At 44.3% G+C, this 18,568-nt stretch overlaps 1 protein-coding gene across 2 annotated transcripts in view; it reads right to left on the reverse strand.

Annotated features, from left to right (window-relative positions):
* Nucleotides 1-18,568, reverse strand: part of Igf2bp2 (insulin like growth factor 2 mRNA binding protein 2) — a 105,015-nt gene that overhangs the window by 14,290 nt on the left and 72,157 nt on the right. Inside the window, exons 3-10 of one of the 2 annotated variants that reach the window (XM_051191200.1) lie at nt 17,291-17,339; nt 15,999-16,050; nt 14,051-14,114; nt 11,900-12,172; nt 10,205-10,339; nt 6,869-6,991; nt 6,120-6,255; nt 3,748-3,876 (exon numbers count right to left, since the gene is read on the reverse strand). In XM_051191200.1, the coding sequence (XP_051047157.1) occupies nt 3,748-3,876; nt 6,120-6,255; nt 6,869-6,991; nt 10,205-10,339; nt 11,900-12,172; nt 14,051-14,114; nt 15,999-16,050; nt 17,291-17,339 (961 nt within the window). The remainder of the gene's footprint in view (nt 1-3,747; nt 3,877-6,119; nt 6,256-6,868; nt 6,992-10,204; nt 10,340-11,899; nt 12,173-14,050; nt 14,115-15,998; nt 16,051-17,290; nt 17,340-18,568) is intronic. The other variant, XM_051191201.1, reaches the window with a different exon arrangement.

The raw sequence follows: 18,568 nt of genomic DNA on the forward strand, positions 1-18,568 counted from the left end.
TAGCTTTCCTTGTGTTCACTGCAAAGAGTCACTGGTCTGTTGGAGGTCTCTGGTTTTTGCTACACTATCAATGCTGGGACTCCTCTCGGCTATTCTGTTGTTGCCCTGTGCACGGAGATCCTGCAGCTTTGGGTCTGCAGGTCAGGTTTCCTTCCCCTGCTCCAGCAGATCACAGATGGGGTGGGTCAATTCACAGCCTTGGTTCTGAGCCTGAGTGATTGCAGGGTTGGTCAGCCTTGTGCTCACCACCAGGGTGAGCTCCAGCATTGCCCAGGTTAGCTCATCCCTTGCAGTGTTGAGCAGGGGGTGGGGCCGGCCCTCCCACTTTGGTCACTTCCTAAAGGTTGGCTCTCCTTCAGGGCCAGCTCTACCTTGTTGCCCAGGGTGGAGTAGGGGCCACTCTCCCTACAGCTGATGAGGGGCAGGGACAGTTAGCTCTCCTGCTCCTATGACCTCAGGGCCAGCTCTCCCACCTGCCCCTGTGTTGATGGGCAGTGTGTGTGTGTGTATGTATGTGTGAGTGTGAGTGTGTGTGTGTGAGAGAGAGAGAGTGAGAGAGAGAGAGAGAGAAAGAGAGAGAGTGAGAGAGAGAGAGAGAGGTAAAGCATCTCTCCCTCATCCATGCCACAACAGCAGGTGAGTAATGGGGACATCTCTCCCATGCTAAGATCTTAACCACTTAGGCTTCCCTGATCTGCTCATGCCTGGAGCAGTCTCAGTGAAGTCAGGTGGGGCCTTAGGAGAGCGCTGTCAGTACTGCCCTATGGATTCATTAATATATGCTCTCGAGTTTACTAAAATACAGGAAGGTACAATTATATGTCATCAGGTATGCATAAAGATAGGGGGAGAGGGCAGCAAGGCCAATCCACAGGCCCAGTGAACAAGTTCTGACAGCACGAAAGCTCCCAGAGAATGCAGGGCAGTGTGGCAAAGGGAAACCCTCATCCACCTAGAGATCTTAAGTCCCCAACAGGAAATTGGGCAAGTGCTCAATTGGTACCCCTGTAGCTCAGCAACAAAGCCCTGGGTTCAGTCCCAGAACCTCATGAACCAGCGGTGGTGTCACATGACTGTCATCAGAGCACTGAGAGGTGGCAGCAAGGCAGAAGCTGGAGTCCATCCATCCTCAGCTACATGGGCGCAGTGGGGCAGCCTGCACTACAGGACTGCCACCAGCAAAGAAATAAGCAGAAAACAGAAAAAGGAAACTCTGCAAGCTCTATTAATAAGAAAGAGGGTCTGGAGAGGTGGCTCAGGGGCTCTTCCAGAGGTCCTGAGTTCAATTCCCAGTGACCACATGGTGGTTCACTAACATCTGTAATGAGATCTGGTGCCCTCTTCTGGCATGCAGGCATGCATGCAGGAGGAACACCATATATATAATAAATACATCTTTTAAAAAATAAATAAGTGTGTGTGTGTGTGTGTGTGTGTGTGTGTGTGTGTGGTGTGTGCATGTCTTTAGTCCCACAACTCAGAAGCCAGAGGCAGGCCGTGAGTTCCTGTGAGTTCTCTGTGAGTTCCAGGCCAGCCAAGGCTACAAAGGGAAACACTGTCTTGAAAAAACAAACAAATAGTATTGGGAATCAAAAGAAACAAATAATCACAAGGTTGAACATTTAAAAATGGAAGCAATCTGTTACATACAACTTTATGGTGTCGTATCTAAAATACAGATAAAATGGATTCCCCCCTCATACTGGAGAGCAAACCCAGAACTCTGCATACAACAGGCAAGCATCCCTCCACTGAGTTTCAACCCAACAAGTGAAATGGACACTTTCATTAAACTGTAGTGACCTCTGTATAGACACCTGAGTTGAATGGAATGGGATGGAGCACAGAACTACGATGAGGTAGTGTGTGAGACAGATGGAACAGGTCAAGGTGGTGCACTCACCCTGGGTGGGGTGGGGTGTGTGGCTGTGGCTGTGGCACAGGACTGGGACAGGAGGATCAGCGGTTCAAAGCCATCCTCAGCCACAGAGCTATACTGGGCTATATGAGACCTTGTCCCAAAGAATCAAAAGCAAAACAAAGGGCAGAGTTGGATTTCAAATTGACTGATAAAACAACAGATTACTCAATAAATTACTTGGGAAACTGGCTATTCACTTGGAAAAATAATAAAGTTAGATCAAGATAAATGCCCTGTAAAATACAGTATAAACAACCCCCAGCAAAACCAACAACTGAAAATAAGTACAAGGAAAACATTTTTACAATCTTGAATGAAGGGGCTTTTTCCTTCACATGACATTAAAGGCCAAAAGCCCCAAAGTAAACATCTTATCTCTACTTTTTATTTATTTATCGATTTCATTTTTGAGACAGGGTGTAGCTATGTAGCCCAGACTGCCTGAAATTTGGAATCCTACCCTGCAGTCTCCCAGCTGCTAGAACTATGGGCATGAGCTACATTTTAGGGATTTTTTTTTTTTTAAATTTTGTTTGTTTGTTTATTTATTTATTTACTTACTTTTTATTTAACATTATCTTTCTGCTTAAAAATTCTGCACCAATTTGGTCTAAGAGAAAGCTGTGATATTTAAATTGCATACACCATTTTCTCCTATAATTTCAGTTACTAAGAGCTTTCACTTTTAGACAGACCCTACTGGGCTCCCTGTGCAGCCTCCCGGAGAGTGAGATGTCTTCGGCACCTTTTTTAAATGGTGCTAAGTAAGTTATTACATCTCACAGCAAAGGTAAAGGACATGAACTCCACATCCGTCCAATGTGCTTCTGCCACAACCTTCCTTTACAGACACACACACCGTTCAGGGTAACTCAAGAGATGGCTTGCAGTGCTCCCAAGCACCTCAGAGAAGCTTCTGTGACAGAGGCCTGTAGGTGTGGTGCCGCTTTATGACTATGTTGAGGGTGTAAACACAGGGAACCCCCGAGAGCCACTAGCCATGCCTACACCAGAGAGCAGAACCGAGTTCACCCACTTGATTCTCTCCATAGAAACAGTTTATACACAAAACAATGTTTAAGAGAAGAAAAGTGGGGGAGGGTAGCTGTCATGAGTTCAGTGTGTCAGTCCTCAATTGGTAATGTACTAATCTTGAATGATAATTGTGGGTGAGGGCAACAAGCAGAAAACACAATCACATTTCTATTGCTGAGAATTCTGAGTCAAACAATACTTACTGATAACCTACTAAATACTAGGCAGTTTTTAGTGGGGTTTAGCATCAAACACTGTGGTGTTTTCATTTTAAAACTTCCTTTCAGTAAAATATGTTTGATTTAAGGACAAAGGTGGGAATGATATCTGTTAAGAATAATCCATGTATCTTTAACATTTGTATTAAATAACGAACATGCATGAATGTCGTTTGAAATAACGACTCTTCTTTTTCCAGACAGGGTTTCTCTGTGTAGCCCTGGCTGCTCTGGAACTTGCTCTGTAGACCAGGCTGGCCTCAAACTGCCTCTGCCACCCAAGAGCTGGGGTTAAAGGTGTGCACCACCACTGCATTTTTATAAAATGGACGTCAAGTTACTGCATTGGTGAGTGGTTCTTTTTCTCTGTGGCACAACACCGTATTTGAGAGCACACATTCAGAGCCTGGATCAGTATCCATTTCCCCACCAGACAAGCTCTTTTATTCATATTATAATCATCCATGAAGACAGATTGCAAATACAAGCCTTTGCCCTTACTAACAGAGCAGAGTAGTTATGCTGCTTGGAGCTGCCCAGCAGGAGTGACCCTCAGGACTCTGAGCTACTTACAGCGAAGGGGTGGTAGGGGGCACTGGGGGGGACTCCACGGGGCCCTGCTGGTGGAGGAAGCACGGACAGTCCTGTTGAAAAGATGCCAAGTGCACTGAGGTTCAACCCTGGGATTAGATTGGCTTGTTGCTGGGAACAGAAATGAAGAAAAGAGATGAGGGAGAGAAGCCCAGAGAGGCCAGGCTTGCTGTGGCCAGCCTCCACCTCCTATCTGCACAGCACCAGAGTTTCCCAGACAGCTCACCCTAGTGCCTGGACTTCCTCACCTTGTACTGGGCATGGACAACAAATCTCAACCTCTCAACCGAACTTCCATTGCTTCCAAGCTTCCCTGCCACCCTCACGTTATCTCCATATCGGACTGTGGCCACAGATGTCTTTACTCAATGCTTCTCAGTGCTTTCCCGTGAAGCCCCGCCCCGGACCCACCAAACCCTGCTCCCTGAATACCCTGTGCCTGTTGTCACTCCTTCCTCACCTGTTCAGGTGCCCCCCCCCCAGTTCACATGGCCTTTCTACGCTCTCTTAATATTCCCATTTTTCTCAAAGATACAAGACAGAGTTCCTGACTCAATGCCTCGCTCCTGCCTCACTTCCTTGGATCAGTGGCCATTTTGCTTGAAGCTATATTCAGTGTCTGACACAGCAGTACTCAATAAATATTTGTGAGTGAGAACAAATACTAGTCTTTTCTAGTCACCCAAGGATGACTCAGGCCCTTCAAGATCTCATTTCTTATTTCATATTTCAACCTAGAATGCTCACCAGGGCTGGAGGCAGAGAGATACCATCCCCCATGCTTGCCTGTGCCCAGCCTGCCCCCAATCCTTGGCTTCCTGAACGCGAAGCAGACTTCCAAGATTTTCTGTCTGTCTTTCTGAATATAAAGTCACCCTAGAAAATGTCTCTTTTTGTAAGAATGCAAAACCAGCAAACCTGGCTCCTTCACCAGGAGCACCAGATTTTGTGCTATCTCATGGTGCACGGGTATGGCTCTGAAATGGCGGTGTGTAGAGCACCTACAACTTTTTTTTAGTATAGCCAGGTGTTCATGGAAAGAGATGTTGAGCAAAGACATTAAAAGCCCACAAGAAAAGAATGAGATGGCCAAATGACACTGCCACAAAGGCATCCCACTGTGTCCCACAGCTACTGTGTGGTAGGCGGGCGGCAACCAGGTGGCGCTGGAGAGGTGGGGGATGGGCCGGGACCTGAGAAAGCTGCAGCTTTGCTGTGAGAGGAGGAGCTGCAGCACAGATCACTCTGTCAACAGTTAGTCCTCTGTGAAGTGTTGGTGGGTGGGACAGGAAGTAGTGAAGGGTCAAATGGAGCCCAGAGGTCAATGATAAATGTGGAAGCTGAATTGCGGCCCATGACAGCTGAGGACCCTTCTATTCTCAGAAAATTATAGTGAAAAATGAAAGATTTTACTCTTCTGAGCTGAGCCTTGCTCTTCTGAGTTTTGCTGATGGAGAAATAATTTTAAACAACTATAAAGTGAGAAGGAAGTAACAGGAAGGGCGTGCAGTCTTCTTCAAGTGCCAGAGAGCACTCAGATGTGTGACAGCATTTACTAGGCAAACTAAGAGTGCCAACCAGCAAGCAAGAGATGCCAATCACAAGTTAGCCCCTCCCTTCCTCCGCTCTGAAATGGCTGCTTCAAACAGATTTACCCCCAAGCAGCTCGAACTAGACAAGGTCTCTGTACCAAGTGAGGCCATTTGTTTTGACCCTGAGTAATAAGCTCTAGGCTTTACATATGCTACACACATATCACCACAGAGGCAAACCTCCAGCCCAGTCAACTTATGTTTATGATGGAGGCAGGGTCTCCCTATTATGTCGCCCCAGATAACCTGGAAGCTCATTATGTGTACAGACCAGACTGGTTTCAAACTCACAGACATTCACCTGCCTCAGTCTTTCCAGTTCTGAGATTAAAGGTGTGTATCACCAAGCCTAGCTAAAGCATATCCTTGAAAGTTTAAAGAGAGAGAAGACATGACAATTTTATACAAAGTTGAGCAAACAGAAGAACACACTTTCCTGGCCCTACATTTTTATCCTTGTATGTGGCATCCAGCCCTGTTGACCCACATCACTTTACACATATATGTGTAGCCCAGCTCTGACCTCTTCCTTTTCTAATACGTGTGATTGCAAGCATCACTCTCGTTACAGCCTGTAAAGTGTGATTTTATTGGCTCACACTGACCTGTATGTAGCACAGTTTACTGACTACTTAATCCTAAGAGGCTGGAAGCTCCTTTCCCTAATGCACTTCCTCAGCTGAAGGACAGCTAACCTCACAGAGCTTGGGACCTGCCCTAAGCATGGGAAGATCAGCAGGGACACAAGAACTGGGTACTCACATTAACGGCCAGCATATCATTTTCAAAGGCTTCTCGAAGCTTCTTCATGATCTCTATCTCAGCATTGGCACAAGCGTCAATGGTACCCTTCACTGTGATGGTTCTCTCAGGGTTATATATGCTCAAATCCTGCAAGCTGGCCAATGGAGAAAAAGACAGGAAGAATAAAATTCCAGACCACAGACACATCCTGGTAAAGACTTGATTTCTCCTAACACTACAGCACAGAATCCTGCAATCTAATCTCAAGTTACTAGTAACTGACACTCTCTCTCTCTCTCTCTCTCTCTCTCTCTCTCTCTCTCTCTCTCTCTCTCTCTCTCTCTCTCTCTCTCTCTGTGTGTGTGTGTGTGTGTGTGATGTGTACACTATGGATTGAACCTTGGCCTCACAGTGCTAGAAACCCTTCTAACCCCGAGTCTTATTTTATGTTTTGAAAGGGCTCACTAAGACTATCCTTGAATTCACTGTGCAGTCAAGGTTCAACTGACTCTTCTCCCGAGAGCCTGGATGACAGGCTTGTGCCACCGAAGCGACTGTATTTTTTATTTTAACCTTTTTGCAGTGTGGTGTTGGGGTGGAGCCCAGGGCCTCCCTCGTGCTGGTGAGAGCTCTGGTGGACTGTGGAGCCCACCTTTGGAGCTGCTCCCACTGCTGCCCAGAGTAACTGGCAATGGCTGAGCATCTCCCCTCTGGAGAAATGCTCATCAGTCGATCCTACACATAATCAGTCTGAAGGGGTCACTTACGATGAGATGGTTATCTTGGTCCCTGTCTCATGCTCAATTTTCTTCAGATTTCTGCCTTCTTTGCCAATCAGTCTTCCAACCAAGCCATTGTGGGCCAAGATTTTCAGAGGAACCTCCTCAGCCCTAAAAAGACAAAGCACATTCAACACTCAGGATGGACGCTGTGTGGGGTTCGAGAGTCATTACTTCACTTTTATGAGTGGAAACCATCTCCTGAAGCTTCTTTCCCACCCTCAGCTTATAAAAACTGACTAAAATGAGCCACACAGAGGTAACTCTTCTTCCCTTTTCTTTTTGCCAGTACTTAGATGGCAGTGGCCTGGCCATTGGGAACTAAATTAAAAAATAGAATCCCACATAATCTAGCAACCCCACTTCTGGATATATATCAAAAAGAAATAAAAATTGTGACTATCTGTAAATTGACATTCACAGTGATATCATCGAGAAACAGTTGAGGTTACAGCACTATAACCCAGACAAAAGGGTGGACATTTTACGCGCTACAGCTGGACGAGCTTGGGGACTGAGATAAACCAGTCACAGGAAGACAGATCCATGGGACCCACTCACGTCAAGTATCTAAAGCGGAGCTTCTCAATCTTCCTAATGCCGTGACCCCTAATACAGCTCATGTTGTGGTGACCCCCTCCATAAAATGATTTTCGCTGCTACCTCCTACCTGTGATTTTGCTACTGTTATACCTGACAAGGGGGACAAATGATGTGGAGCTCCCATGAGAAGGTTGACTCCAGGAGGCTGTGACCCCAGGTTGAGAACCACTGGTCTAAAGTAAAGCAAGTGGTAAGAACAGGAGGTAAACAGAGAGGCAAGAACAGGCTGCCAGAAGCTGTTTCATGGGCACCGGGAGGCTCAGGTTTGCAACCTGAGAAAATTCAGGACATGTGTTTCCTAAAGTATGAATGAATATAATGTCATGTGTATTTTATCACAATTCTTCCAAACATTTAAAAAAGCACAGGAAGTGATGCTCTTCCTTTCTAATTTGGGATACCTTTCTATAGTGATACAAGGTCTGAGATATTGTAAGGAAAGCAAAACAGAAAACTGTCCCAGGCCTCTGAGCCCAAGGTTCCGGTGACCCAAGAGCTTTTCTAACATAGGGCTTTGTGTTATGTGACAATATGCTTCTTACTATTTAAGTCACTTGTGTATTCTACTTCTTTTGCATGGAGAGACACATTACAGCAAGATACTGTCCCAGACTACAGACAAGTCTGCCTGCCTGCCTGCCTGCCTGCCTGCCTGCCTGCCTGCCTGCCTGCCTGCCACATCCCCAGTGCATACGGCCACATCCAGCACATGGTACCTGATAAACACTAGGCAAATAAGAAGAAAGTTTAGTGTCTTGTCATGTATCCTTTGCCTGTTACTTGCCCCTTCTGGGCTCGGTCCTCCCTGGAGCCCCAAGTCACTCTGTCCCTGAATCTTGGATGAGTGTCCTCGTGTACAGTCAGCAGGCTGGTTTCTCACGACTGCGTTTACTCCTGCTGGCAGCTGTAGCTTCAATACAAAGTTCAGTGCTTGGCATGGGGCAGCTACTCAGAAACCCTCATGTCAGAAATCCCAACTCCATCTTGTTCCGTACGCCATCTTAAAATCCCCACTCACACCCATCTTGTGTGTTTTACTACATGTACACAACTAATCAAAACAGCCAAGGAGGGTGATATTTGTAAAAAGCCTCAATAATTTAGATCAAAGAAGGGCTCCCGTTAGATGAGGGGCTAAGCCCTGTGTGAGACATGAAAACAGATTAGCAGTGTTGCTCTTTTTACAACATTTGTCTTGCTTTCATGCATCACACCTACCACTTGCCAAATGAGTTTAGTATTCAACCCACCCCCTGCTCCTCTAGGAGGCTGCCACACTGCTTGCAGGCAAACTTCGAAGACTGACAATGTTTTTTTAAAAACTACAGATAAATATAATTAAATAAATTTAAGTAAAACCCAAGCTGTTACTGTGTCCACTTATGAGATATCTTTCTTTTTCTTCCCTTTTTTTTTTTTTTTTTTTTTTTAATGGCCAGGGGTTTATCTGTGAATTCCTGGTTGTCCTGGGACTCCCTGTAGACCAGGATGACCTTGAACTCAAGAGTTCCACCAGCTGCTGCCTCTGCTGTTGGGATCCAAGGTGTGCATCACTACCACCCACTATTTTTAATTATATGCAGTGGGAAGATCCACCTTCTGATGGCAGCCTATATAAAGGACATGGGAGATGGAAGCTGTTGCTTTTCACCTGCTTGCCCTGGCTCTCACTGGCAAGTCGTCCATTCCTTCACTGGCATTAAAGCCTGCTTTTTCAGGGTTCCATATACTGAAGACCATCTGAGACATGCAGTCACATGGACTGAACAAATGCTGGACTCTTGGATTTCTTGTTGGTAGACAGCCATTGTTGGACCACACAGACCACACAGACCACAGTCTGTAAGCCATTCTAATAAATTCTCTTCCTCCCTTTCTCTCTCCATACACATATACTCATTTATATGTACACATAATATATTCATATATGTTCATATAATATATACATTATTGATGTATATGAATACACACACACATAAATTCATTCTACCAGTTCTATTCCTCTAGAGAACCGCTCTACCTTTATTGAGTAACACACTTAGAGCTTTTAAACACATCCTTTTTTTAAAATTCTCTCATATGTTACATCCTGACCACAGTTTCCCCAACCTCTCCTCTCCCCAGATCTACCATCCCTCTGTCTTCTCTCAGAAAAGAGCAGGCCTCCCAGGGACATCCACCAAACAAAGCATAATACGATACGATGAGACCAGGCACATACTGTCACATCAAGGCTGGACGAGGCAACCCAGGAAGAGGAAAAGGGTCCCATTAGTAAGCAAAAAACTCAGGAACCATCCTCACTCCCATTGTTAGGAATCCTGCAAGAACACCAAACCATATCATATATGCAGAGGACATAGGTCAGACCCCTACAAGCTCCCTGATCTATGTGAGCCCCCATGAGTCCTGGACAGTTGATTCTATATGCTGTGTTCTTGTGGAACTTCTTCTTTTTCTTTTTCTTTTTTTTTTTAAACTTATTTATCATGTATATTCAGTATTCTGCTGGCATGCATGCCTGCACACCAGAAGAGGGCACCAAATCTCATTATAGGTGGTTGTGGGCCACCATGTGGTTTCTGGGAATTGAACTCAGGACCTCTGGAAGTGCAGCCAATGCTCTTAACCGCTGAGCCATCTCTCTAGCCCTCTTGTGGAACTTCTAACTTATTTCTTAATCCTACAGCACTGGGTGGTCTGAGCATTGCACAAACTTACAGTTTGGTCTCTTCAGCCTCTTTCTGCATAATTTCAAGAATCATGCGGCATGCTTCAGATGTCCCTTCTGGGGTGGCATGGATGGTGACAGGCTTCTCTGCAGCCCCAGAGTTCTCCTTTCTGTGGATGTCTACCCTATAGGAAAAGAATCAGGGGCTATAGCATAGCATCATCCAATAGGGCCTCAGACGCAGGAAAACAGGCCTGGCCAATACCATGAGAACAGAGGAAATGCTATCAGTACACTTGCAACTGATCCTTTGCAACTCTGGTCAGAAGGGGGCCATTCTTTTTTTTTTTTTTTTTTTTTTTTTTTTTTTTAAAGAAGGGGGCCATTCTGACAGGCATGCTGCATCACCAAGGCTCCAGACAACTTGGTAAGAAAGCCAGTTTGGTTAATGAAGATTTTTTGCGAAGCTTTTCAAATATCCGTAGTTGTGAAGAATAAAGTGAGAAGGGGGTAGCATAATGGAGCAGTTCCAACCTCTGCACTGATAACAGCTTTTAAAAGCCATATATCCATCCAATTCAACACCAAATTCAGGCAAGCTTTATGTATCTGAGCGTGGACAGAGGGGCAGAGGTGTGCCTCTCTGCCATCCTACGGTCTTGGTTTCCTTTCTGGTGGCAGTCTGCCTTCTTCTAGGCTCTTAAAACTAACTGCTTAAGACTGAAGACTCTTTGAACTTCTTTGGTAGTGGTGGTGGGGGTCCTGCTTGTTTTGTTTATTTCTGGAATCACATAACTGAGCCCCTCTCACTTCCGCTGTTAGAAAGAACCTCCTCCTCAAACCCAAGCACATATTTTGAGAACTAATTTCATTCACTTCATTGAAACTTGAGCCACCTTACACAGTGTCTGGAATCAGAACAGAGAGAAATAACTTTCTTTATAGTGATCAAGCTTAGGGGCTCCTCTGCAGGCTACAGGACATTCACTCAGTGACTGGAATAAGACACGCCAGCTTGGGTAAGAGTATCTGCTGGCAATTTGGTGCTTTGCAAATGTGAGTTCATTTGATGTGCCCAATTGTTTGCATTCTCACAACGATCCTGGTAAAATACAGTGGCTTCCTTTTTCACAGAAGCAACCAATACTCAAAGAGGTGAGATATTTTTATAAAAACCTGAACATGTGTCACTGTTTTCAAGTCCTATATCTTCATTACAGTGTGCCGGGGTCTTATAGACATATAAAAAAGTCAACAATTGAATGAATCATTTTGTCAACTGACTGCTACCTCCAGTTCAGTCTTCTTAAACAGAAAAATCAGACACAAAGCCAGATAGCTTCTTGTTTGATGTAGCAGTGACCCACAACTACTATAGGAGACAACCTAGATGGTCTACAGAGTGGCTACTCCAAGGCTGACTCAGCCGGCGGTAAGAGCCCAGACTGGAAGCATTCTATGACCACACAGCCCCTACCAGTCACTGTGGCACTAGATGTGCTCATAAAATGCTAGCAGAAGGGGTTATCTTTTTATGGATTTAGCTTTTCCGGGGATGAGGATTACGTCATTAGCATGAACACCCATCACAGCCCCCACCTGAGGTGAGTCTGCTCATCATCTATGGAGAAAAGCACTGTTCCATGAGGCACAGCTTCCCACTACAGCAACAAGTGACCCGAGGATGGAGACAGGATGCAGGCTACCTCTCAGAAGCAAGCAAGGGAAACGCTGGAGGCACCTACCGGGACTGGGTCTGTTTAGTGATGTTCTTTATGGTCAAGCCTTCCTTTCCAATGATGGCACCAACAAACTGGGTGGGGACCAGGATGCGCAGAGGGAAGTCAATCTGTCTGGCCTGAGAAGAGCTCCCAGTGCTGTGGCCTTGTTCCCGGGAAGAGTGGTCCCCATGCTGGGCTCGATGAGGAGGTGAAGGGGAGTTCACCTCTTCGTCAGGGATATAGGAAATCTTGAAAGAGTAGTTCTCAAACTGATGCCCACTTAGCTTCTCAATGGCTCTGAAACCCAGCAGGGATACAGGGGTGAGCATCAAGAATATAGGGGTGAACGAGACAAACCCCATCTTGGCCCTAGAGTCTCAGTCAATGATTAAACAAGCTTCTTGGTGTCTAAATCTAGGTGACTTACACATATTCTTCTGTTTCCATTTCTTTCCATCACCAAAAACTATAGATACGGGTCCAATATTATTACTTTTTTTAAATCATAACATATCTTCATGATTATTATAATCATACCACAAAATTTAAATATATTTGAGATTCTGAAACTCATAAGCAAAAATTAAGGAAACTATATTCATACTATAGTGTCCCTGTCTTTATTATATACTATTTACAAAAATGTATTAAAGTGGACATATTATTTTTAAACCTTAAAAATCAGTTAACACTCTTAATTATCAAATATTTTTATATAACTCATTGCCCACTCCACTTGACACAACTTTAAAATGAGACCAACCAGCCTTCTGGTTCACTGTTACTTTTGCTACTGAGCCTCCCTTTAGTTTGTAAATTGTGCCCCATCTCTTGAAAATCACAGGTTGTCATGGGTACCTCTAAAGGTGTAGCCTCTCCTCTGGGGCAAACTCCTGGAGATGAGATGGCTTAGTGTCCTTCTGGTAATGTTTCAATATTTACTACTCTATATCAGTTAGGGTGTATTTAGCCCTCAATCCTCAAAGTTACAGACTTATCTAAAAATAACTATTATAAACAACAAAACTTAACTTTCATTATTTTAAAAACTGTACATGAAATGAGACAATGTCTTTACATGTTTCTGCAGAAATCCTACTGGGGTAACATTGAGAGTTTGTGGCTTCATTATAAGACAAGACCTTCTGAATTCAAGGAAGGCAAGAGTAATGTGTAGATGCTACCCAAGTGGCTGGGCTATGGCTATGATGGCCGGAGGTGGCGGAGCTAATGAGCCGGTATTTTAGCAATGAACAATTAATCTGAGACTGCTGTATGAAAATGGCTAAACCTGTGTCTTCGTATGGAAACTGCAACAGCAGTGAGGTCATTCCCTTGGGAATGGGTACACAGTGGCTATACACAGCCATCAAGTATGACCACCGGCTACACCTCTACATTACACTGGCTTACGAGGTACTTCAAGGACTCCTACCAAAAGAAACCTCTTAGCTAGGCATGGTGGTACAGGGCTATAACCCTTCCCCACCTCAAAAAAGCCCAAAAGATTAAAGAAAAAGAAAGACTGTTTTTTTTGCATGTGATTGCTTAAAAAGGTAATCCCATGTCTGTTAATAGTAAACTCTAATCATTACTGAAGCAATAGAGTAAGGAATGGAGTAGGTAAGGAGTCCAAGCCAGGCACATGGGAGGAACACTCCCAGATAATCAAGCCTGCTATTGTCCTTGAGGTGGACACTTTGTAAGATATTATACACAGGAAAACTGTTGCTTTAGTCTCCATTCAGTGAGTGTGCACAGGAGGCTGTGTGTTTTCTTGTGGAGAATGGAGCATGCTCTGGTAAAAGCTTGTCAAATGAGTCTATGGGCACAGTATCCTAAGGCTGGTATCCAGCTCTTCCTGCCATGGCTCTTGTCTTTCTGCTGATGCTAAGGTTCAACACTGTTTCAGACAGAGTTCATGCACAACCACTCAATACGCCAGTTTGAACTCCCTGGCTCTACACAGACATGCCCAAAGTAGCAAGAACACCTTGGAGTTGTTGTACAGGCAAGTCCAAGAGGCCATGGGTACCCTGGAGTTGTCCTAGCATGTCAAAGAGGATGTGGACTGGCTGGAACCTGTTTCTCAGGAAGGTTTCCCGAAGCAGGCCTCAAAGGACACCAAAGACAAACCCAAATAAACCTGCAAGGAAATAAACCCAAACCACTTACATCTTCGCTTCTTCTCTTGTTGAATAGGTGACGTTGACAACAGCAGTTTCTGTATCTGTATTGACTAGGGAAGAAGTGAAAACTACATCATCATTTTAAAATAGATATCACCCCTGGCCCATGGAAAGCTAACTTCAGAGGAAAATAAACAAAACACCGTATTATCCTAACTGTAGTCATGTATATCTGTTTACTATCTTTATAGAACCTGTAAATCATGTTACACTCTGTAATCAGTTGCACATATAACATGTTGCCCTGCATTTCACTTATTTTATAAGTACTTCTTTGTTCTTCAAAGATGCTTGTCTTCTGAAAGTTTTGTGGTCCTTGATTCTGGAGTAAGCTGAGCTCCATTTAAATAATTTATTTCACTGGTCATTGAAGCCATGTTCCTAAGACCGTATTGAGGGGCTCTGCTGGATAGAAATCACCCATGAAATAGGACAAAGAAGAGCTCAATAGCTTGCTCTGTGTCCTGAGGCACTGGAAGCTGGGCCGTCTCCACTGTTCAGGTGCTGAAGGGCTGTGTGTTGCCCTTGAACACCTCCTTTTCAGGTAGTACCATCCTGATTCAATTTCATGATGTTAGTTGTCTCCAACACTCCAAACCTGGGATTTCAGGCATGTGCCACCACACCCAGATCAGCACTGTTTTTAAAATTGTTTTCAAGTTCACATCTGTAAAGCCATCTTGCTACCAGAATATCATCCTGTCAACCATAAGGAAGTGAAAACGGAAAACAGACTTCATAGAAAGCTTATCTTCTGAGTGCTTCCCTTTCAACTCAGGCAGCCTCGAGAAATGGTGTCATGTTCTTAATAATCGTGGAAGGGAGCACACCCTAATAACTGTTGGTTCACAACAATTATGCTAATTACACTGACAGATCGGACCATCTGGGAGAAATCGGATTCTATATGATTGTTTCCTGAGGACTTTATGATCCTTTGCAATTGTCTACAAAATACATCAACAGGTTCTCACTGAGTGATGTGAGCATTCGATGCTGTATGAAGGGTACAAATTATGCTCATTTTACACACTTGGAGACAGAATTAGTGCAGTTCAGTTGGTGAGGCTGAGCGACTGTCCCAAGGGTTCTCAATGTAAAACTCATCTTTACTATACTTTAGTGTCTTCATTTGTCAGGGTCTTGGGAATCTACCTTTCTGGACTCCTACAGAACTACATAGGACATCAACTTTGGGGGCCTTTTTGGTTCTCCTTAAAAACCAGTACTTCAGGCACTGGCCAACAAAAATGAGTAGCATATGCAGTGCTGTTCCTATGGTGAGCCTCAGATATGAGTGCACATAAAACCACTCAGAAATTCTTGATTCAACCATGAGCCACTCCCTCCACCCTGAGTCTCTGCAGGTTTGTGGTGAACCCCAGGAATCACACTTTCATGCATGTCCCAGGAATCTTGGTGGGAAAATGCTACCTTGTAGTAAATAACCCTTTTTTGTTGTGTCCTCACCTCCTAGTGTGGTGGAGTTATTTAGGTAACCGCAGTGTAAACTCAACTGTTCTCAGATGAATTAAACTTGCCCAACTGTGCTTGTCCAGCGCTCATGCTCACTGCAGGTGTTAGAAAGCCTGAGTGCTTGGTGGGGTGGCCACACCTCTCATCCTAGCACTCAGAGGCAGAAGCAGGTGAGCTTCTATGAGTTCGAGGCCAGCCTGGTCTACAGAGTGAGTTGCAGGCCAAACAGGGCTACACAAAGAGACCCTGAAAGAACATTCCTTTAACAACTGAACTATATAGATATACAGAGATGACAGATAGACACAGATGCCTCTGGCAGGCAGGTATATAGACAGAAAGAACAGAAAGCACGTGTCAAAGACATTGGGGCTACTGCTCACTGATGACCCTAACCTAAGAAATAACAGACAATGCCCTCTCCAAAGTTCAGTGAGCTAAACTGCCTCACTCATTACCTTGTTCCACATTTTCCACTGTCCCACATTCAGCCAACAGTCCATCCAATACCTGCAAGGGAACAGGAAGAAAAGATCATAAAAAAGACATGATTTCTTTCTGCAACTGATACACACTAAAACAAGGACATAGGAATAATGTAAATAAGTTGGCATTTCAGATCTTCCACAAGAACTCAACAAGTCTGACTACTCAGGACCCCCCCCCCCCTCGAATGGTTCCTAACAACTTATCCAGTTGGATGACACCACATAATTTCAGAGTCTTGGTAAATGAACAGTCATACTCCTAGGATGACACAAACCATGCTGTTGAATTGAAAAGCACAGTGAAGGAAAAGCCCATTTTCCTGTAGGGGACTTAACAGTTCTTCCTTCAGCTTTCCATCAGGGACCTCCTTATGTATTCAAGTAATACACTTGTACACTTCAAAGTTTCCATAGTAAAAAATTTGTCCATGGGGAGAGAGAGATGACAGTAAAAATATATACTGTTCTTTGCAGAGGATCTGAGTTCATTCCCAGCACTTACATAACAGTTCACAACTGTCTACAACTCCAGTTTCAGGGGATCCAATGACCTTTTCTGACCTCATGTGCTCTGAGCACAAGTGGTGTACACAGACCCACATACATACACATAAAAAATAATAAATCTTTTTTAAAAAGTTTGTTCTTTTTAAAGATTTATTTTTGAGACATGGTCTGGCTGTCTAGGAAATCCCTATGTAGACTAGGCTAGCCTCAAACTCAAGAGATTTACCTGCCTCAGTTTCCCAAGCTCTAGAATTAAAGTCACATGCCACTATGCTGTGTGTGTGTGTGTGTGTGTGTGTGTGTGTGTGTGTGTGTGTGTGTGTGTGTGTGCCCACGCGGGGAGACCAGATGTATTGGATCCAGGGTTATGGGTAAGCCACTCAGTATGACTACTAAAATTGAACTTGGAAGTTAGGGCCATTTGTTTTTAACAGTGGTGGGCCACTGGGTCCTCAGCAAATCGGAATGTGAAATGATGAAAATCTTTCATCAGATCATGTGATGGTTATCACAAAAGGGTGCACACTGTCTCCTGGTTGTGTGCCGGGGCTTGTGGCCTGGCACCTAATGGAGAAGACAGTGAGCGGCCAGAGCATAATTTGCCAGAGAGGGACAAACACAATCTCTAACTCACGTTGTATGTCCTGGCACTGGAAAGGAAGGACAGGACCCAGAGTTTCGGGGGCAAGTCTCAAAGCCTCGAATTCCTAGTGTAAAAAGAAGCCAAGCTAGAGGTGCCTAGGTACCCAGCTTACCTCCCACTGCAGGTGAGGCGGGATGTTCCGGATCTGAATTTTTCTGCTTCTGTAAAGACAAGATCAGTCTAGAACATATTCTCCATACACTCCAACTTCAGCAAATAACAAAATCAAACATAGAATTGTAAATCAAGTTCACTGTCCAACTGCATTTATCAAACCACTCACAGAATATTCCTACAGTGGACAGGAGGCTCTGTGTTTCAAGGTTTCCAATTACCTTGGGCGGGGAAAAAAAAAATCCAGGAACTATAACAAGCTAAAGAAACTACAATTTAAATACAGATTTACATTTCCAGTTTCCTACTAAAGTAGTCACAGGATAAACAACCACAATCTTCCTACAACCATTCTCTCAAAATAGACAAACATGCTTGCAAGCGATTCTATCTCTACGCTCAAACAAAATCAGATTTTGTGCCATATCAAATTTCATTTAAAAATTTATTTCTGAAAGGTGGTTTATTCGTAATTCAAAATTAGAACCTCATAAAAATCTCCGGCTTGTTGCTGTGTGTCCTCAGTGTCGGGGAAATACAGACTCGGGTCTCTTACCTTGTCTGCCATTCCTACCTTGCTTTTTCATAAGATAGTAACACACTGCCCATCTTCCTATCTAGACAGTGCCACGTCTGTTTCCATGAATTAAAGTCACATGCATTTATCTCACCAGCCCCTCCCTTATTATTATTATTTTTTTTAATTTAGAGGTCTTTCTTAAGACATCCTGATAGTCTGATGGCTCTAAATGATTTAGGTATCTTTTGTTTGGTTTGGTTTGGTTTCTCCAGACATGGTTTCTCTGTGTAGCCCTGGCTGTCCTTGAACTCATACCTGTCTCTGCCTCCCTACTGCTGGGACTAAGGGCCTGTGCTGCTCTTTCGGTTTTTTTGTTTTGTTTTTGTTTTGTTTTTTTTTAATGTAAATATTAAATTACATAGAAAGAAATAAGCCAGGCATAGTGATCTAGGATTCTTATACTAAAACTCATGAGGCAGGAGGGTCATAAGTTCAAAACCGCCTGGAAAGGAAGGTGTAGCATGGTCTTTCCCTTCCTACCCACTGAGACCATATAAAACCCTGGAAGGCCCATCAGTGTACAGGGGCACCACTTCCACTGAGCCCATATTCCATCCACACTCATTTGGAAGATGCTGGAGAAGGGATGTGGTCCATTCCTTCTCCCGTCTTTCTGGTGCCAGTGTCTCCAAACAGTGGTTGGTCACAGCCACATGCTTCCCCGTGGCTTCAACTTAGGCAACAGCCTCCAAGGAA

The sequence above is a fragment of the Phodopus roborovskii genome, unplaced genomic scaffold, assembly GCF_943737965.1.
Source record: "Phodopus roborovskii unplaced genomic scaffold, PHOROB, whole genome shotgun sequence".
Lineage (NCBI taxonomy): Eukaryota > Metazoa > Chordata > Mammalia > Rodentia > Cricetidae > Phodopus > Phodopus roborovskii.